The sequence below is a fragment of the Rhipicephalus microplus genome, chromosome 4, assembly GCF_043290135.1.
Source record: "Rhipicephalus microplus isolate Deutch F79 chromosome 4, USDA_Rmic, whole genome shotgun sequence".
NCBI lineage: Eukaryota > Metazoa > Arthropoda > Arachnida > Ixodida > Ixodidae > Rhipicephalus > Rhipicephalus microplus.
This window is the reverse complement of record NC_134703.1, coordinates 215,478,066-215,499,320: the sequence shown is the minus strand read 5'-3', so window position 1 is coordinate 215,499,320 and position 21,255 is coordinate 215,478,066. Positions and strand designations below refer to the sequence as shown.

At 43.9% G+C, this 21,255-nt stretch overlaps 1 protein-coding gene across 9 annotated transcripts in view; it reads right to left on the bottom strand.

Moving 5' to 3' along the window:
• The window catches only part of LOC119172975 (cell adhesion molecule Dscam1-like), a 2,235,730-nt gene that overhangs the window by 1,154,313 nt on the left and 1,060,162 nt on the right, over positions 1-21,255 (bottom strand). For 8 of the 9 annotated variants that reach the window (XM_075891768.1, XM_075891770.1, XM_075891774.1 and 5 more), the window contains one exon: positions 13,995-14,141. The exons of the other annotated variant lie outside the window; for it this stretch is intronic. In XM_075891768.1, coding sequence (XP_075747883.1) covers positions 13,995-14,141 — 147 coding nt within the window. The remainder of the gene's footprint in view (positions 1-13,994; positions 14,142-21,255) is intronic. 9 annotated transcript variants of the gene reach the window in all.

Sequence of the window (21,255 nt, the reverse complement as noted above, 5' to 3'; positions counted from 1 at the left end):
TGAGATGCCTTCCTTAATGCGTATGTAGCGCTTGACGAGCTGCATTGAATTGTGTCCGAAGTCTTTGGCTGATTGACTTCAATGTAAATATTCGACAAAAGTCTGTCTGGTCGGGTATAAAACTGGGAGATGATTTAGACTCAAACCAAATGTTTAAAAAAAACCCGATGTTTTGGAACCAACTTGGTTCATTCCTCAGGAGTGACTGCAGAGGCTACGTAGCAGCGGCGTATTCAAAGCACTCGCGGGGTGGCTAATGACCCCCCCTCTCTCTCGTTTTGCCGTGGAGCGCAGTCTATGTGTATACACTGGGGGAAGGGTGCCGATAGAGCGGTTGATGTTATTGGCTGTCCTCTGTATGCGCCACCACTCGAGTAACAACCCTCTCCACCTGTTCGGATAGCTTTGAAGGATAGCCGTCGTTTCGAAGTTCATCTGGTGATCCAACGTCTCAGCATGTTCGGCGACTGCGCTGCGCTCTTTGTAGAACTTCCGCACATCGTTGGCGTGTTGCTTCAGTCGTTCCGGTAGTTTCTTCGTCTCACCGATATACCACAAGGGGCACTCGGCGCACGGAATTTCGTAAACGACACCGGGGCTCCTGTTCATTGTTGACCGGTCTTTCGGGTGGGGGAGGAGGCGTCCCAGCGTGCACGAAGGCACGTGCGCGATGTGAACCCTTTCCTTCTTGAAGATCCGCGCCAACATCTCGTTGGTTCCCTGAACGTATGGAACCGGTACGCGTTTCTGGGGGCTGCCAATCAAGGTTGATTGGGGTTTTCGTATCTGTTGCTCTGCGCGGAAGGTGGCGGCTCGAATGAAGCTTTTGGTATCCGTTTTTTTTCTGAGGTAAGCAATTACGCGGGCCTCTCCTTTCTTTCGCTCTGTGTCATTATAGCATAAGTTTCTAGCTCTCTCGAGTAGCGTGGTCACAATCAAAGCCTTGTGGCAGGCGGGGTGGGAAGAATCGAAGTGAAGGTAGCGGCCAGTGTGCGTTGGCTTCCTATGAACAGAGAACTCCAGGTCATTGCGGTTTCTTGCCACCTGGAACTTTTGCAACTTTTGTATAGGCCATAACCATGCAGTGGTCGATTTGTGAGACGAGGTTCTTTGTATGTAGTAACCACGCTCTAGGCTCTAACCTAAAAAAGTTAAGTAGAAGAGTAAGACGCTGTTTACATCCTTGTTGTTGGCAGTGTGCTTCGGCAAGCTATAAATAACTGACTGTAAATATGCTGCTACAATATATCTCAAAGTTTTTTATCTCAAACCTGCCTTCTGCATCATCAACGCCGATAATTATCTCCTTAACGAGACTTTATTCTACCTCAAGGAGAACCCACAGCGAACAAACTCAACTGGCACAGTCGACAGGATTGGTGAGCTCTGCAACTTCATCTTTGAACGAGCGCTGGGAAGAAAAAGTTCAAGTCATCCAACGGCTACCAGCTTTAAGTCAAGACGATCTCGCAGCAGCCAACTCCAGCCCCGTGGAGGAGGTCCAGGGACGGCAGTGCATTCAGCAGCAGGTGAGCAAGATTGTTTGCGTAATTCCCAAGTTGGTATGGCAGCTTCAGAGCGAATGGTTTATGTTTAGAGCAAACACGTTAGGGAGTTTCCTCAAGAAAGCGCTCGGAAAGTTTTGTAGGTATTTAGGCAAAAACAAGTTCAGTAGTATTTCTTTATTGGTAGATGTTACACGAGTCTACAACGCTTCAGCAATTGCGAATGAATTTCACCGATACTAACAATCCCCATATGCTTCGAAAGATAATGCTGTAATGAGCCTGAAGGGTTTATTTCTTCTGTGCAGGATTTCGTTGTTCACCAAGAAGGTGTTTCAAATAGCTTCTTAATATTGATGCTAAAAAGGCTGGTGGCCCAGATAACACTCCTATGATCTTATTGCGGCATTACGCAAAGTGAATTTCGCTTTACTTGTTGATAATTTTTAATGCTTCTCTAACACAGTGTTCACTTCCGTTAAACTGGAGGGGTGTATGTATTGTTCCTATATTCAAATAAGAAGATCGCTTGCGTGTATCTAATTACCACCCAATATCATTTACTTCAACAAGCTGTGTAAATAAACAGTACACGAAAGCTCAACACATACAACAATAAAATTTAAGTACAACGATGCAAGAACATCTTTATGCAAGTATTTCCCTCAATTTTGTCATGGAAACCTCCAAATTGGGTATATTGACAACTTTCCTGGGTAGCTTGTTCAAGGTTCTTATGGTTCTCGGAAAAAAGAAAGCTTAAAAGTGCCGTTTGAAGAGCTGTTTACTCGAACACATCATTTCTACACTTGACCACATTTTTGGAAGAAAATTGCTCGCTATCCGATGCCCAGCATCGGTTTTGGCGTTCTCTGTCAGCAATGACACAGTTGAATATTTGTCCCTTGCGATTAAGAACAGACAACAGATAGGTGCTGTATTTTTGGGCTACGCAAAGCTCTTGACAAAGGTTCTCATTATAAACTATAAAATAAACTCTACGACATTGGAATCAATAGCCAACTGAGTTTATTCGGGCGCAAGTGGAAGACAGCCACAAATATGTAGAGGAAGATAAGTATGGCTTAGAGACCCTTTAGGTAGCTTCAGGCGTACCACAGGGGTCAGTTTTTGCCCGATTTCATTCCTCATCTATACAAACGATATTGTAAGTAAAATACCCAGCGATGTAAAGATAAAGCTTTTTGCAGATGACTGCATCCTTTACGCCACGGTTAAGCCTCAGGCTGATCAGACGTCACTCTATAGAGCCCTTGCTGAAGTTTAAGACTGCTGCAAGTAATGAAATAGGTTTTTAAACGCTGATAAATCTATCGTTCTCAGTGTACGCAGAAAGGAAGCCATTTTGCACCGTTTTCATTCTGTAGACAGAATTCTATAATACAGGAAACAGCGGCTGTTAGATACTCGGAGTTGCCATCACGCAAAATTTAAACTGGAATCTTCACATCAATACAATCGGCACAAAAGCTTCTTAATCCCTTTGGTTAATTCGACGCAAGCTTGCGAGGCAATTACCCAACGTCAAACTAGCTGCGTAGTAAGCACTAGTCTGGCCATGCCTGGAGTAAGCCTCACGCATATGGGACCCTTACAGAAAAAAGAACGCTCTTAAACTTTAGACAATTCAAAGATCCGCTGTCTGATTTATCTGCAACAACCACAAACACACCGATAGTGTGTCTGATATAATAAAATTCATTGGTCTATTTACACTTGGAGCTAGACGTGCTGAATGCAGCTTTAAATACTTTTATTTGATATACAATAATTTAATACAAACTAACAATCATTGTATTAGGCACCACACAGTGTAAACAAGTGATAGGTTCAATAACGGTAAAATGATACAGGAAAGCAGCTCTTCAAACGGCACACGTAAGCATTTTTTTTCCCGAGAACCATAAGGAGCTTGAACAAACTACCCAACAAAGTTGTAAATAGTCCCAATGTAGAGGTTTCCATAACAAAAATGAGGGAAATACTTGCATAAAGGTTTCATTACATTGTTGTATTTGAATTTTATTGTTGTATGTGTTGAGCTTTCGTACACGGTTTATTTATTCATTATTTAAATATTTAAATATTTATTTATTTTTTCATTCATTTGTTTTTATAATTATTGTATCCTTAGGGCCCAAAGGTATCAGAGGCGGAGTGGGGAAACATGAGAATACACATAAATCATCAAAGTCGACAGAAAAGACAACTACAAACTGGATGATAAATACTCTCATCAATACAAATGCAGAGAAGTAGCTGCAGCGAGAGTACAAGAGAACAAATTCAATAATGATAAAAAATTATACAAACAGTGAAAACATAAATATTATGACGTCTAGGTTGAGACAGCGTTTATTCAGCCCAAGGGTTCAGCAACGAACGGGCAGTCTGAGATCGAGCATGCACACACACGATGATGATTGTGGTGACACCCAGGGAAGATGAGGACAGAGACATAGGCGGATGATGATGATTATTATAATGCGTATATGAAAAGAAGCGCATGACGAATGCCCACACGGATTCCCCCCACATCGAAGCGGCCAACCTGGCCGTAAAAAGTCAATGTGACAGAGAACGTCACCTGAAAGGCTTCTTGCAAGACACGTACAGGATATCTGTGGTGTGGTGACGGCGGTCTGTTGGGACGACAGGTCAGATCACACGATAATTAACGGGCGAAGTCTGCTCGATAACTATGTAAGGCCCAATGAAGTGAGGCGGAAACTTGTCACACACACCAGGTATACGAATAGGTGTGAATAGGAGCACCTCGTCACCAGGTCAGTAGAGCACAAGGTGATTGGATGCGTCGTAAATGACTTTTAGATCTTGCTGTCGCGCTTCCGTGTTGACGCGAGCACGATCGCGCCACCAGGCTAGTCTTGAAATGTATTCCTCGCTGGAAGACGAAGACTAGTTGACGTCAGTGTTGAAAAAGAAAACGTTGAGGAAGAAAGCAGGGGAACGTCCATAAACGAGGTAGAACAGCAAATATCTGGTGGTGCGCTGAATGGCCGTGTTGTAGGCAAAGGTGAGGAATGGCAGTAAAGTATCCCAGTTTTTGTGGTCTTGACTTATGTAGACGGCTATCATATCAGCGAGAGTACGGTGAAACCTCTCGGTGAGACCGTTGGTTTGAGGGTGGTAGCTTAAAGCTGCCTTGTGTGTTATTCCAGAAGCGCTCAATACTTCATTTAGCACTTTTGACAAGAACACCCTTTCACGGTCACTCAACAATATACGAGGGGTGCCATGGCGCAGAATGATGGCGTGCAGAACGAAGTCGGCAACTTCCGAAGCAGAGGCAGTTAATGCAGACGTTGTCTCCGCGTAGTGTGTCATGTGGTCTACTGCAGTCACTATCCATCATTTGCCAGTAGATGTGACAGGAAGAGGGCCGTAAAGGTCAATACCTACAACCACAAATGGCGTTGTGGGGCATGGAATTGGCTGCAGAGGCCCAGCCGGTGCAGGTGTCTGTATTTTACGACGCTTGCACGGGACACAGGAACCGACGTAGCGCGCGATACTAGTAGAAATACCAGGCCAGTAGAAGCGACTTCGAATGCGGTCGTAAGTTCTTGAATACCAAGATGTTCAGCAGTCAAGTCGTCGTGGAAGCCTTTAAACACGTCAAGTCGAAGAGAGCGTGGTAGCACGGGAACCCAGTGTTCACCATCTGGGTGGTAGATGTGACGATACAGAACTCCATTCTCCAGCTTAAATCGCAAGAGTTGACGACGATGTCGCGCGTTAGGTGGATGGGAAGCTCCTGATAGCGGGTCCATGATACGCCTACAGTACAGATCAGACAGCTGGCCGGAGTGAAATGTGCGCGTCATCCGAGAATAGTTGGTGAATTAAGGCGAGCGCAGCCGCTGCAGTAGAAGTGGTGGACAAACTTTGACCGATGCTGAGCTGGGTATTTGGTAGCGGGCAGTGGGAAAAGGCGTCGGCGTCTTGATGTTTTCTACCTGACTTGTAAGTGATATTGAAGTCATACTCCTGTAAACGTAGAATCCACCGACCCAAGCGTCCAGACAATTTTTTTAGCGTGGAAAGCCAGCATAGGGGTAGTCCGTAACGATGCTAAAAGACGGCTGTGGAGATACGGACGGAACTTTTGCACTGACCCGACCACTGCCAAGCACTCCTGCTCAGTTATGGCATAGTGTTTCTCGGTCGCAGTTAGAACTCCACTGGCATATGCAACTACTCTCTCTTGTGAACAGGTGTCACGTTGGAGCAGAACAGCACCTATACCACGGCCGCTAGCGTCCGTATGTAGGATGGTCGGTGCGGCCTCATCAAAGTGGCAGAGTACAGGTTAGGATGTGAGGGCACATTTTAAAAGGTCGAATGCTGTTTGACATTCTTCTGACCACAGAAAGGGCACGTCGGAAGCAAAAAGCTGGTGCAGTGGAGCCGCTATTGATGTGAAGTTGCGTATAAAACGGCGAAAATGGGAGGCGAGACCAAAAAAACTTCGCAACTCCTTCTGCCTTTCGGAACGCGGAAAGTGAAGCACGTACCGGAGCAATTTTGTCCGTATCCGGCCGAATTTCGTCTTTGGTCACGACGTGGCTCGGAACCTTGATAGCTTTCGTGGCTAACGGCATTTTTGTGTGTTTATTTGGAGACCAGCGGCGGCAAGACAGGTCAGAATGTCATCCAAACTAAGGTTGCATGGCGGGCTTGTTGGTTATTCATGTTGTTCTAGGTATAGCGCATCCAGGACTGGACAGAGAAAAAGACACAGAACACATACACGGCGCTAACTTTCTAAAATGAGGTTTAATCCGAGAAACAGCAATACTTATATCCAAACATGGTGCGTCACGACTACGTGCTTGAAGCAAATTCAAACGTTGTATATGCTTAGAAAACGTTGACGAAAAAATGACGATGTCGTCCAAGTAGCAGAGGCAGGTCTTCCATTTGAGGCCGCGCCACACGGTATCGATCATGCGCTCAAATGTAGGGGGCGCGTTGCACAGCCCGAAAAGCATAACGTTGAATTCGTATAGCCTGTCAGGGGTTGCGAATGCCGTTTTCTCTTTATCGTCTTCATGCATAGGAATTGGCCAGTATGCGGAAAGCAGGTCGAGGCTGGAAAAGTATTTCGCGCCTTGTAAAGAATCCAAGGCGTTGTCAATGCTAGGCATTGGGTATAGATCCTTGCGAGTGATTTTGTTGAGCACCCTGTAATCGACGCAAAAGCACACGGAGCCATCCTTCTTACGAACCAGAACCACAGGTGACGACTAAGGGCTAAATGAGGGGTGAATTACCTCTCGTTTGAGTATGTCGGCTACATTTTCTTCGATAATTTTTCTCTCAGCAGGAGACACGCGGTAGGACTGGCGCCGTACAACAGATGTTCCGACTGTGTGGATTCGATGCGTTGTAGTAGTAGTGCGGCCCAACGTCGAGGAGTAAACATCGAAGGAACTTGCGTGTTTCTTTAACAAAACAAGCAGCTGTTGCGTCTGTGAAGGTTTCAAGTCGTCGCAAATGGCTGCACTAAAGGCAGAAAAAGCAGGCTCACCACTAGGGCTGTCTTTGAAGGAGACGGCATGACGTTGCACGATGCACGCAGGCTTGGGATCCGTCACGCAAGCCACCGTAGTGTCCTGAGGCAGTAGATTTTTTTCGGATGTTGTATTCACAGCAGCGGGCTACATGTGCCTAACCATTGAGAAACCGAACTACACCGGAAGCGAGAATAATGCCTTTACCGACGCAACTGAATGATGGCGAGACCAAGGCGTCACCATGGTCAATGTCCTTGGAGGCAATCGTTACAATTCGCTCTTTACCTGGTGGAAATTTGGTATCTTCCACACCTTTTAAACGAAGTGGCCTCTGGGGGTCTTCGTTGAGAGTGAAGTCCGTGCCGCTGAGGTGGGCGACGCGTTGGCCACAGCAAATAGCCTCAGAAGCAGAAGAAAGAAAATCCCACCGTAAAATTAATTGGTAAGAGCAGTTAGTCTGGACGGCGAACTGAATGTGGTGTCGGATACCATCAATAAAAAAGCGGGCTGTACAGAAAGCGGAAAGGCGAATAGTATACCCCTGCGCCGCAACCAACGTGGGTCCATCGTAAGGGGTCATCGCTTTTTTTCAGAAGTTGGCCTAAATCGACGCGCATAACAGAAAATGCCGCACCCGTGTCCACCAGAGCATTCACGTACACTCCTTTCACTACCACCGAAATCATGTCGCACGGGCCTGATGGAGGAATATTAGTCCTAATTCGTAATGCAGTTTTTTCCCCCAAAAACTGCATGACTTAGTTTTCCGAATGACTGGCAGTGACGGATGAGACAGGCCGAAGTGGGGAGGTGGAGCGGCTAATGGGTGATGGTGAACGGCGTCGGGAGTTCCGGCTGTTCCGAGGTGCACTCGACGCGGATGGAAAGGGACACCGATGTGGAGGTGATGAATGGCGTTGACCTTGATAGTACATATCTCGTTCACGCATGTCGTAACCACGGCGCTTGTCTTGCTGGCGCTTGCGGCAGAAGCGAGAAATGTGGCCACAATACCCACAGTAATAGCAGACAGGGCGGGACGAGTGCCAGGGTGGGGAGTAGAAGGCGTTAGGGGCACTTGGAGATAGCGCACTGAGGTAGGCCGAAGAAGGGTCAGGTGGCATCGGCCAGTAGTTGACCGGAGGAGCGGCAGCAACCGACGCGTAGGATGGTTGCGGAAATGTCACATGTACGTTGCTCGGAGGCGCGGCAACGACTTGTGCGCAGGTTAATATGGTGCGAGAAACAGGTGGTTGTACGAGATTAGGGCCGGTCATGGATGTAAGTTCACCCCTGATGAGTTCACGCAAAGGAACTCCTAAAGGCTGTTTAACGCGGTGAAGAAGGTGTGAAGCCCATAGACCGCAATTCTTCTCGTATAATGTCCCGGATGAGGTCACGCAGACGGTCATGGTGCGTGGAGTGGTGGTCGCCAATGTTCGCTTGGAGACGAATGAAGTCCAGCGAATCAAGGCGCTGGCATGTCGTGACGATGTTAGCGATGGTAGCTGGATTTCGCGCAGCGAGGGCATTAAAAGCAACCGATCCAATGCCTTTCAAGATGTGGCGTACTTTGTCCGATTCTGGAGATGAATTGACACGCCGGCAAGGTGAGAGAACATCCTCAATGTAGGAAGTGTAAGATTTGCCAGGATGTCGTCGGCGACTATCGAGGGTCCTCTTCGCGACGGCGGAACGAATGGCCACCCTATTGCTAAGACCAGCGCCACTGGGTGCCAGCGTCCAGCGACATGCCTGATTATGGGCCCAGTATGGCGCTGGTACCAGCGCCTTCCAGCGCAGGTAGTGGGACGAGCGGCAGCGTCCCAGTACTCTGCGCAAAACGGCTTTACAGGGTTAAAACAGGGTTGCCCACTCGCCATAAATAAACAAACAAATAAGTAAAATAGCATGCATTCACATTGAAATTAAAAAAGTTGAAAATAAAAAAATAAAACGCCAATCGACAGGACTCGAACTCACCACCTTCAGATCTTGAACCAAGTACGCTACCCACTATGCCACGCCAGAACGATGTTTGGGGTTGTAAAACGACTATTTATCCGAAGAACACACCATTCAACTCCATGTTTATAAGTCGCACAGTCAAGACTGACAAAATATTCCTTTCTAAATAACAATTGCGTCTTGATAAGACGGTGACGACCGGCTTCCGGGCACCGAATGATGTGCGGATATTACCAAGAGCGCAAAGTTTTTTGAAGCATCCATATCTTTACTCTGAAAAATCTCAAACTGACTGGAGGAGTAGCCACAGATTGTCAGCTGTTGTTGCCTATAGTTCTTTGCTTTGATAGTCGCTTCTCGCACTTGCTACTGGTCAGCATGTACAGATGAATTAAATGTCTTGTTCGGTAGATATACGCGCACAGAATTGAATATTGAGTTGTTTTTTGTTTTTTGTTTCGCGCAAGCGACGAAGTAGCAGTACGCATTCGGCGTGCAAGATTACATATTTGCAGTTATATGAATACGTGCAATTAAAAAGCGTCGATGAAATGGCTAATGCAATCCGCTGGAAAAGTATTATAGTATGTTAGTTCACTAACACGTACCAAATTACCGACTCGAAATTGCGTGTTATTACATACTAGTCAGAGAAGTACCTGCTCCTGCGCTCAGAAGGAAGCTTTCGGTGACAGCCTACGTTGCTGAAAACACGACACATCGATAGTCACCGCTCCTTGTGCGGGCACCGTACAAGCAAATAAATGATTGATTTAGGCTCAGGGATGTTTAAACTGTACTTCACAGTCATTCTTGCACTTTAGAACTGTGCCTATTTTAAGTAAAAAGCGCCGGCACGATAGGCCTCGCAGGGACGGGGCACTGGGTAAGGCTGCTCTTGAAGCAGCTGAGTTACGATGCTTGAAGTTTCTGAATTTGAGCTTTGCAACATTTCTAACTGTTACCTAAACTGTTACTAAAGTAATTGGAAGGTCAATAAATGCCAGAAATGCATTTACGGAGTGGCTATGCCGAGCGACAGCTGCTTTCCTGGCCTCCGCTGGCAGTATACAGCCGGCGTGCCAGTGTGCAGATTTATACAATTATATCAATACCAACAATTAAACAAACACCTATAGAAATACGAATGTAATCCTCTGAAAACGTATGCCAGGGAGTCAGTTCACGAAGGCGTGCCCAATTACCTGCTGAAAATTGCGTGCTGTTACATATCAGTCGGAGAAGCACCGGCTGCGGCCGACAGCTTTCGGTGACAACTTGCGTAGCTGAAAGCACGACGTTCGATCGTCAGCGCTCCTTGTGCGAACATCGACACAAGACCAAAATAGTTTATTTAGGTTCATGGATGTCTCAACAATACTTTACAGCTATTCTCACATTTTGAAGTTGTGTGTACACGAAGCAAGAAGCGCCAGTAACATATATACCAACGCGGCCGGCACGACAGGCTTAACGTTCGCTGGGCCGGGCATTGGGTAAGAAAGACCGCCCTCGACGCGGTAAGTTGGGATGGTTGAAGATTCTGAATTTGAGCTTCGGAACATTTCCAACTCTTACCTGAAGTATGTAGAAGGATAATCGTGGCCAGACGTACATTTATGCGGTGTGGCGGAATCGAATGACAGCTTTTTTTCTCGCCTCCACTGGGAAAACTTGCGAAGCGATTGAGAGAGCTGATTTACGTTTCGTTAACTTTGCGGCAAAAACAATTTCCTGTTTTTGTTAGGAGTGGCGTGCAGCTGCAGGCTTACAAACACTACAACTTGGAATCGTTACAGCAATACACGGATGATGCGAATTTGGCCGGTATACGCGGGGGCATATGCGAAAAAGGTGGATTATAATTGCTGCGATACGTACGTGCGCCGCAAAAATTACGTATGCTCGTTATTTGTTATGGTAGCATCTCATCTCTCCGTTCCGTCGAATCAAGCGTTTTATATTCAACAACACGGAAGCATACCACGGCACGCGCTACAATAACGTGCACGCTGCGCTGGTAGAAAAAGTGCGTTCTCCAGTATTCACCAGCGCTTGCCAGTAAAAATTTAAGCGCTTCCAGTGCTTCGCAGTGTGCACCAGCATCATAGCGGTCGAGTCAGTGCCCCTACCAGCGCGACACAACTTTTTTCTAGTGCGCCCAGCGAAGTGCCAGTGATTGCAAGCGTGTACCAGTGTCTCCAGCGTGTACCAGTGTCAAAAAACGTACCGGCATCACGCTGTTCTTGCAATAGGGTGACGTCTCCTTTTTTAAGAATGAAGAGGATGTTGGCGTTCTTGCAAGATTCGGTACCCTTCCAATCAAGAGACATTTCGTATATAGGGTTGCCAGTTTTTCTAACACAATTTCTCCGCTATCTTTGAGGAGGTCTGTTACCTTATTCTCACCAGCGGCTTTGCCTGTGCATTTCTCCTAGGGTTTTGCTTACTTGCCCTGTAGTTACTGGTAGCATTTGAAATTTCGCGGAACTAATAATATTTCACACGACTGATTGATTCATATATGAGCCCTAACGTCCCAAAATCATTGATATGTGGGGTTTAACGTCCCAAAACCACTATATGTTTATGAGAGACGCCGTAGTGGAGGGCTCCGGAAATTTAGACCACCTGGGATTCTTTAACGTGCACCCAAATCTGAGCACACGGGCCTACAAACATCCCAAAATCATCATACGATAATAAGACGGCCGTAGTGAAGGGCTCCGGAAGTTTCAACAACCCGGAGTTCTTTAACGTTAACCCAAATCTGAACACACGGGTCTACATCATTTCTGCCTCCATCGGAAATGCAGCCGCCACCCCCAGGATTCGATCCCGCGACCTGCGTGTCAGCAACCGGGTACATTAGCCACTACACCACCACGGCATTGCTTGTTTCTCACGATATCATCCTGGTTGTACTGGCTTCTGTACACCTCTCTGTAGAACTGCTCCGCGAACTCGACTATCATATCCATATTAGTTACACATAGGCCGTGCCATAGCCGAAACGCAAAACGCCCCGTCGCGGTGGTGAAAAGGCTAAGGTACTCGACTGTTGACCCGCAGGTCACGGAATCGAATCCCGGCTGCGGTGGCTGCATTTTCGATGGAGGCGAAAATGATGTAGGCCTGCGTTCTCAGATTTGGGTGCACGGTGAAGAACCCCAGGTAGTTGAAATTTTTGGAGCCCTCCATTACGGCGTCTCTCATAATCATATGGTGGTTTTGGGACGTAAATTCCCACATATCAATCGATCGAAATGCCAATCATGAAAATATCTATTGTTCGTACGTGCATCCGCTTCTTGTCTTGCACTCATTGGACTCCCCCCTCACATACACATACGCACCCCCCATATATATATAAATATATATATATATGCATACATACATGAAGAGAGAGAGAGAGAAAGACTGCAGAAAGAACAAGAGACCTAGACGTAATAGTTGAAAACAATAGATCAAGCACGTGAAAAATTGTCCCGGGAAAAGACGGACATATCGGCCGCTGTGCAGCTCTAATTCAGAATGAGGCACGCATGTGACAGTAGCGTAATATAAGACATGCAATGATTTAGTGTAGGAGCATTACTCGCTGATAAGCGATTGAGCAGCACAGGCACCACCCTTCTGGCGTGCTTGTTGCGTTAACTACGGTTTTTCCGGCACAGTGGTTTGGAAATTGGATCATGAATCTTTGACATCACGTGTATTATTTTAAAGTTTTAAAAGCTAGCTTCATATTTGTGGTGTAGAAGAAATTCTCCTTATAAACAAGCACTCTAAAATTTAGAATAAAAAATAAAATTTCACAGTTTCGCCGCAAGGGCAAAACAAGGAATGCGATAGCAACAACTTGGAATGTAACACTGAAAGTCGCAAGAAGATCGAAGCGTGAAGCGTGCGGCTCTCAAACAAATGATGCACGAAAACCACACAGGATGAGAGCAAACTAACAACGTTTACCACTCGACACAAAACTTGCTGTTTAAACATAAACGACGAACGAAACGTAATCACGACTACAGATGAGTAGTTGATTTATGGGCCAGCATCTTTGTCACCATCAGCACTTCATATCACCTTCTAGTACTTCTAATACGCATGTACCAGTTGGCGTCGTTCCGCAGGCGCGAACAACTGGTTATATAAACATCTGGAACTCTCCAATACTTGTCTGTGCATGCCATGTTTGTACATTTATTTAGCGTCAATTCATGACGTATCGCTCAGTAAAAAAATTGCGGCATGGTCATCTCTCTTGAGCATGCTTCGCATAACGTCGATTCCCAGGTACGTAGGATCTCCCAAATTTTGGTCCTTTACTGCAAACATCCGGTTTTTGCCTATCCAAACTTTCCTCTTCACCTCTTTGAACGCTTATTCGGGTCTTTAGAGAGCGTTCAATTCTCACCATTTTATATTTTTCTACGTCGGATACCTTACACTTATTGTTACTTTCGAATGCTCTGCCACTTATATATTGTCTCTCATGTTTGGAGCTTTTATGCTATGCAGTTTCTTATTGAGCTACTTCGTCTCTTGTGACAGCTTGCTTGTGTCCTGTTTAACTACTGTACCTCCAACTTCCCCTGCTTATGTATTACGCGCCCTGACACACTGCATACCCTAAAATATAGCCACTTTCAAGCTCATTCTACTATTTTCGTATAAAAAGAAATAAAAGCTCATATAAATGACCCAAACTCTCCTAAAATACCACTAATAATAATATATTTGTGGTTTTACGTCCCAAACCAGATATGACTATGAGAGACCCTTTATGCAAGGGCTCAAAAAATTTTGACCATATGGTGTTATTTATCGTGCACTAACACCCCAAATCACTTGGATTAGTAGCCTTTGTTTTGCATCAATAATTAGCTCGTTGGATGTTCGTTAACGGCAGTTATCATAAATGGTATTGAAAATGACCACAGAAGATAACGTTTACCTCGTGGGGCTGGTAGCTGCGCGTACCAGATGCGGTAGCCTTGTAGGTAGCCGTGGATGGCGCTCTTGGGTGGTGGCTGCCACGTAACGCGGATCGACTCCGAGCTCAACGGCGAGCACTGAACCTCTTGAGGAGCCTGGCTGGGAACTGCAAATGAGACGCAGAATCCCAAAAGACTCAATGAGTAGCAATAACTTGGTTCGGGCGAGATGCTCTATTATCACATTATGGGACCCTGTAGTTTGGCTAGTTCATAACTCTTATGAGCGCTGTGTGTGGTGTGTTTGAGTGGAAATGTGTGTGCGTGTGTGTGTGTGTGTGTGTGTGTGTGTGTGTGTGTGTGTGCGTGTGTTGTTACAACGGAACTTGTATGAGATTACAACAAGGATTGCGTGTGCCGTATACTGTAACCTCTATTGCGCAAATTAAGGAAAAACAAAGTATAGAAAAAAACATCAAGTACGCAATGGAATTCGAGCTCGGGTCCCCTGCGTGCCAACCCAGTATTTCACCAGTCTATTCTGCCAGAGAGCCACGCCGGTGCTTGAGATTCCGTTGCAAACTTGCCTTAGGCAGGCCCACTGCCGGGAAAATTATCGCGGTAATATGAACAATGAAAAGTTTTAGAAGTGCAAATGAATAATCAGGCATTACACAATGCGAATTTCGTACCGAGTAAGTCGTCGAATACTTTAACTCATTACAAAATCATCAGGCATCATCATTGACCACAGCATCGAAAAAAAATCCACAAAATTCTTTGCAGTTGTGTGCGAGTACGACGCTTCTTCGAAGAATGACGAAGGATGAAATACTGAATACCTCCCTACTACAGAAACATTGTCACATTTAATGGCATAGTGGGTACCTTGCAAATGTGCTTGTAGCGGTCACCTGAAACGTGTTTGAAAAAGACTCTGAAGCCAATATCTTCTAGGTGACAAGACAAGACAGACACGTAAACGCCGGTCTTAGAGCTTTCGCTGTGACTGTGGTCAGTGTCCGGCGCTATACTGGAGGCTTTTCAACTGATAATTAGGCTGCGCTTAGCGCATTGTTAAAGAATACTCTGATGTTTGAAGTTCGAATTTATTTTTTTTTCGTTTCGCGGAAGGAGGAGGAAAGCCAAAGGCCACGTTGCCTGCCAGAGGTTCTTACTCATTTGCGCATTCGGCATGCATACACATAGTTTTGATTACATGTACAACAAGAAGGCATCAGAATGTACTTAACAATAAATGCAAACAGAGTAACACAGTTTAACATCACACAAGTACCTCGAGAAAGCAAAAACGTATACAAACCATACGATAAAAACACTTTATGTGAAATAAAAATATCATGAAAGTATCTCATGAAAACGAACGTATAACAAAAACACTACATATAAAAACATATCATTCAAACAGCCCGAGATTATATACCTAAACGCATTAAAATATGTAGCTTGAAACTGCATTGAAAAAAAAAACTGTGAAAAGACATGCATAACTGATGTATGAAAAGTTATTGATAAGTTATTGTAGGCTGTTACAGAAAGCCTTCACATAATGTTTGAAAGGGGGCGTAAAAGTTTATGTCATCCCTCACAATGTTTCATAGCAGGTCCTCATAATTCAGGTCCTCATGTCCGTAGTTGGTTCGCGTGAGCAGTGGCATTGTTGTTTTGTGGCGTAATTGATACCGCGGAGATGCGATTCGTATACTAGAAACATAGATTCGCTGCTTTTTAGGAGAAATCATAAACGATAATCGTAAATTTAATTTGCTTTCCTCAATGAATGTTTATCATAAAGATTGCGTGTGGGAAAGTCATGCGGCCTACTATGGCAGCTTTCGAAACTTCCTAATACCTTTTCTTGTAGTTTTGTTAGTTTTGTTATTTTTTCATAATTTTTCACTGTTGTTGTTTCCCAGCCTTACGCACAATAACGAAGTTCTGATTCAAAAGGGCAGAGTGCATTGCTTTTTTTAGCAGCATAAGACTGTTAAATTTATATATGGAGCCTACTGTTTTGCTAAGGTCAAGGCTGAATCAATTAACATGAGTGTCGCAAGAGAGGTTCACTTGAAACCATGTACCCGGACACTTTTTCATGGCTACTCGTTTTATCTGCTTTCCTTTGAATAAAACACTAATACTTAAAGGCAGTGGCTTATATTTATCAGCTTTATTAATATAAATTACCTTTCATAATATTTAACTGATGTTTGTTCAAGTTCAGCTAGTCAGACAACCGATCTAAATATTCGTTCACTTCTTTTTCAATCCGTTTTAGGAATGTCCGTGAAAAAAAATAGTGTCCTTCGTATACATGACTATGTTCATTGTAGGTGAAATGCTTGGGAGGTCAATAATGTATAGGGTAAATAATACAGTGCTAAGTATAGCTCTCTGCTGTACGCCAGTTTGTATTTTAAGATGTGGGGAGGTTAGCTGCCTGAGAAAACAATGCTGAAAACGGTCAAGTAAATAGCTTCGCGTGAGTTCTAATGTTGTACCACGTATTCCATAGTTATGAAGTTTCGATATCAATATTTCGTGATTCACACTCTCAAATGCTTTAGGTAAGTCCAGGAATAAACCAACTGTGTATAAATGATTTTCACTATATTGTAGTATTTATAGTTTTACTTGGAGGAGTGCGTTCTTACAACATTATTCTGAACCTCATACTTCAATGTGTTAATAGTAAATGCTTATTTAGAAATTCTTGTAGTCGTGAGTTTCTAACAGCCTCAAACAGTTTTGAGAAGAGCGGTAGTATTGATATCTGTCAGGAACTGTTCACGGAGTGGTTTGCACCCCCTTTGTGAGTTGGGGAAACTCGGGCTATTTCATGTTTCCTGGGGAAAAGTCTGTAATCGAAGATTACATCGACAATGTGGGCTAAGACTGTATATGATATGTGATACATATTTTACGGGAGATACATGTATGTCGTCAAAATCACCAGCTCCATTGCACTCAAGATTACCGATTACCTTTTTAACTTCACTCGCCGCTGTAGGAAATACCAACAGAGAATCGGACACACATTGTTTCACCGCAGCATATTTGCAGAGCGCAAAGCTACGAGTACTTACGACGTAACTACAGCAGAAGAGAAAGAGCGCTGACTTCAACTGAAATTTTATTGGCGAAAACGCTGCAAATTTATACTCGTGACAGAACATCACCGCGCAACCACGCAACCCATTGCATCACAGCAAGACAATCATCATCTCATTATATGGTTCCGACGCCGCAGCTCAGCACAAATTTACAATCTTTTGTGTCGAAGCCAGACACTCGATTTCATGTTTAGTCCGAGCAAGCGATGGCAAGCTGATATGTCGATCACCCAGTATTTGGATATTATTGGCCTCCATAATTTCTGATGGTAGCTGGTGACAATTTTTAGCTACAACAGTTCACTTTTTCAATTCCGGTCGGCAACCACAATCTCTGCAACGAATGCCCAAATGACCTAGCATTACTGAGTATACATTTTAATTATGTTCGTTTCAACGTTCATTCAGGCACCGGCCCGTTTGCCCGACATATATGTTGCCGCATGACAACGGGAGCAAATGAACGACGGCTATCACATATGCTACGAATAGCCTTCTATGTTTGATTGAGCAGCAGCTTCTTCGTGCGGACTGCGCATTCACCCATTTGCAGAGTGCCGAAAGCTGCTCCGGGGCATAGAAAGCCACCTTCACATCTACCTTATCATCTATCTTTTACAAATTGTGAAAAATTCTTTGTAGATGAGGAATCACAGCCACGCACTTTGAGCTACTTGCCACGCAGTTCACTGGTGCTTCTCGTTCCTGTTTAATTGTCTTGAGCATCTTTTGCGCCACCGAAACCAGCACATGTTCGGGAAACCAGCGCTGATCAGACGGGAAGCCTGCTCAACGAAGCTGCAGATTAACGAGTGGCCGCAAGACTTTCGGAAGGCATGACTTAAGAAATGATTCGCAATCCCTCTCTTTACGAGCTTTGAATTAGAAGATGAGTAATGTAAAAGAACTTTGCTTCCTCTATGCTCATATTGCCAGCAAAAGTGATCACTTGAGATGTTTAATCTCAAATCTAAAAACCTATTGAAACATCCTCCAGAGGCTCATGCGTCAGAATAAGAGGTGCCATGCACTCATCGAAAAGACGTAATATGTTAGAAGCGGCAGCTTCAAATCCCCGATCATCGCAGTTTAAAAGCACAAGGAAATCGTCAACAAAACAAAACACTTTTACGACTACCGTTCTGTCGAAGCGGCTAGCCAATAGTCGGTCATGGCGATCGAAAAAAGTATCCCTTAAACAGGTGCTATGCATGAACCGATGCACACTCCTCTTTTTTAAATAAAAGTGCCTTCGTTCCAAAATACAAACGTTGTCTTTAGGCAAAAGCCAACGAGTTCAAGAAAGCCATTGACTGCTATGCCTGCAGCATTCTGGAACGCAACTGAACCGAAGTTGTCAATGCAGTCCTCAACGCACCGCAGTAGCGGATCATGTGTTAAAGAGTAGTAATACATGAGAAATAATGGAGGCCAATAATATCCAAATACTGAGTGATCGATGTATCAGCATGCCTTCGCTTGCTCTGACTAAAAAGGAAATCGAGTTTTCGGCTTCAACACAATAGATTGTAAATTTGTGCTGAGCTGTGGCGTCGTAACCACATAATGAGATGTTGATTGTCTTGCTGTGATGCGATAAGTTGCGCGATTGCGCGGTGATGTTCTGTCATGAGTATATATTTCCAGCGTTTTCACTAATAAAATTTCTGTTGAGTCAGCGCTCTTTCTGTCCTTGTCTCTTCTTCTGTAGTTACGTCGTAACTAGTCGTAGTCTTGCACTGTGCTATTATGTTGATTGCCAATCACCAACGAGCCCAAGCATCTGTATTATCAAGTTTCACCACGGGCAGTCTGACACCTTCTGTATTTTGAAAAAGACTGTTATCAGAGCATTGAACAGAGTGAGCATTTAAGAAAATGACTGCTTGGTGACGTAAAAGAGTACCATTCACCGAAGGTATTTGTACGTCATCACAAGTAGCATGTATTCGCAAAACTTTTTAATTTCTTACGAAAGCTTTTTTGGACTAGTAAATATAAGCGGAAAATCCTTTTTATAGTATTTTGCTTGCTTTTTCTTAGCTAGTAGTGTAATTGTTTAGGAAAAGTCTTAAATATAGCTAACTTATTATTGTTTCGCATTTTAATGAAGGCATAGTTGGTACATTTGACTTTTTTTAATTTTTTAAGAAAGCATAGCAGTAACCCACGATTTCCTAATTTTTAGGACGTTTTACAACGTTATTTTTTGGAATGCTTTATCGTATGTAGCAATTATTTTGTCAAAAAGGTATTTGTACGCTTTATATAAATCGCTTTCAAGAATTTCTTATTCCCAATCTATTCCAGTGAGCTGAAATCAGCTAGCTTCAGGGTAGCTACGAGGTGATAGGAGAGTGTTAGGCTTGAATTTCTTAGAGCAGCGAATAAAACAAAAAATTAGAAGATAGTCACATATAAAAACTAAGAGGATACCAGCAGTTACAAAAGGAACATAAGTATTGGTGGTAAAAACGTCTAATAGGTTAGCACCCGAGGTGGTGACTTGTGTGCGCAGGGTTAAAATATTTGAACATGCGTAAGAGTATAACAACTGCTTATATACTCTAGTAGTTTCGTTCTCACCTAATATACAAATGTTCGTATTGCCTCTTATGAGGAACATTTTGTCTAGTTTGCTGAGATAAGATAAAAATTTGTTCATGAGAAAAGAGTTTCTTGTTGTTTCCGCAAAGTGGTCTGTAAACTACTGAAACAATTATCGTTATTGGGCTAAAAGTGACGCAATCGATGTGTGGGGAGGCAGTCAAGCGAGAAATCCGAGAATATTTCTGAGTTCAGATCATTTCGTCCATAAGCATTTATGCCACCGCACGAGCACCCGTGCGGTTTAGTACATGATATTTGTAGTTATGAGGCATGAACGGGTAATCGCTATCAGAAAGCCACGTTTCAGATTAAAAAAAGGCCATCAAGATTAGTTTGGGTGTGTTGAAGCAACATTTCGCGTTTATCCGGCTTACTTTTTAAACTTTGGGCGTTTAAAGAAAGATTAATATAGGGTTTTCAAGCTCGGCGGATGCATTTCGAAACAAAACACAATTTTGATAGACACACTTATTGATGGAAGTCGTGGCTACTCGTAACTACTGCAAAAAATGTTTCGAGCGAAATAAGATTACTTCTGTTCATGCTGAAGAGCTTTGTGGCAGTTGGCACCCGCGTTAAATTTTCATGAAAAGCAATTATCTTATGCGTTTAATACGTGCACGTGTGTACGTGCATATTCGATCACTTATAATATTGTGTGTTCGTTATGGAGAGCCATAATCGTTTATTTACTTTTTTTACTCGTTTATTGTCTTTAAAACTTACGTTATCGATAGTTTTGTGTTCTATTATTTGTATTTTTTAAATATTGATTCCACTTTTGTTCGGGCCCTAGTAAGACCTGCAGTATTTGTAACTAAAAAATAAAAATTAGGTCACCATTTTGCTAATGTAGAAATTGAAATCGGAGACGGAAGATATACAACAGAACTGGTGCTTTTTCATAGCACCAGTCCTGTCTGTCTTCGTCAATCGCGTTTTTGAAGTTTCCTCTAAGAATAAGTGAGTAACGCGCCGATGTAATAAACTGATGCGCATAACTGCATTGTATTTGCATAAGTTAAGTTTATCAGTCAAAACACAATTTACTAATGTAACGACACGAGCAGTAGCTAAATATTTACAATTCCGAGTTTAGCGCTGTAAAGAGAGCCTATACCGTGATTGAAGTAGCCCGTCATGTTTCAATTTTCTAAATCATCTGTGAGTCAGAAGACCGAAATAACAAGTGAGCAGGATCCTCTATGCATGGAGTGAGGCCATTTGCATTGCTATTGCGCTATTTCGATGAGAGTAACTCTGTAAAAGAGAGAAGAGTTACACATCCTTGCTGTGGCTTGTGTGGTGAAGAGTGAGCTTTTGAACAGGATAAATTCACGTTTTTGGTGTCCCTAGCTGACGACCTTTGCTAACCACCCCGCGCCTTGCACGCGATTCTCTTTTCATGGCTACAGGAGGGGTGAAGAAGTGGCTCTTAGAATTGGAAAAGAAATGAAAAGTGAACCCCACAACTGTCTGCAGCTAAGTGTGACACCTCAGCTGTGCTTCACAGGGGAAAGAGAATTGTGGGGGGGGT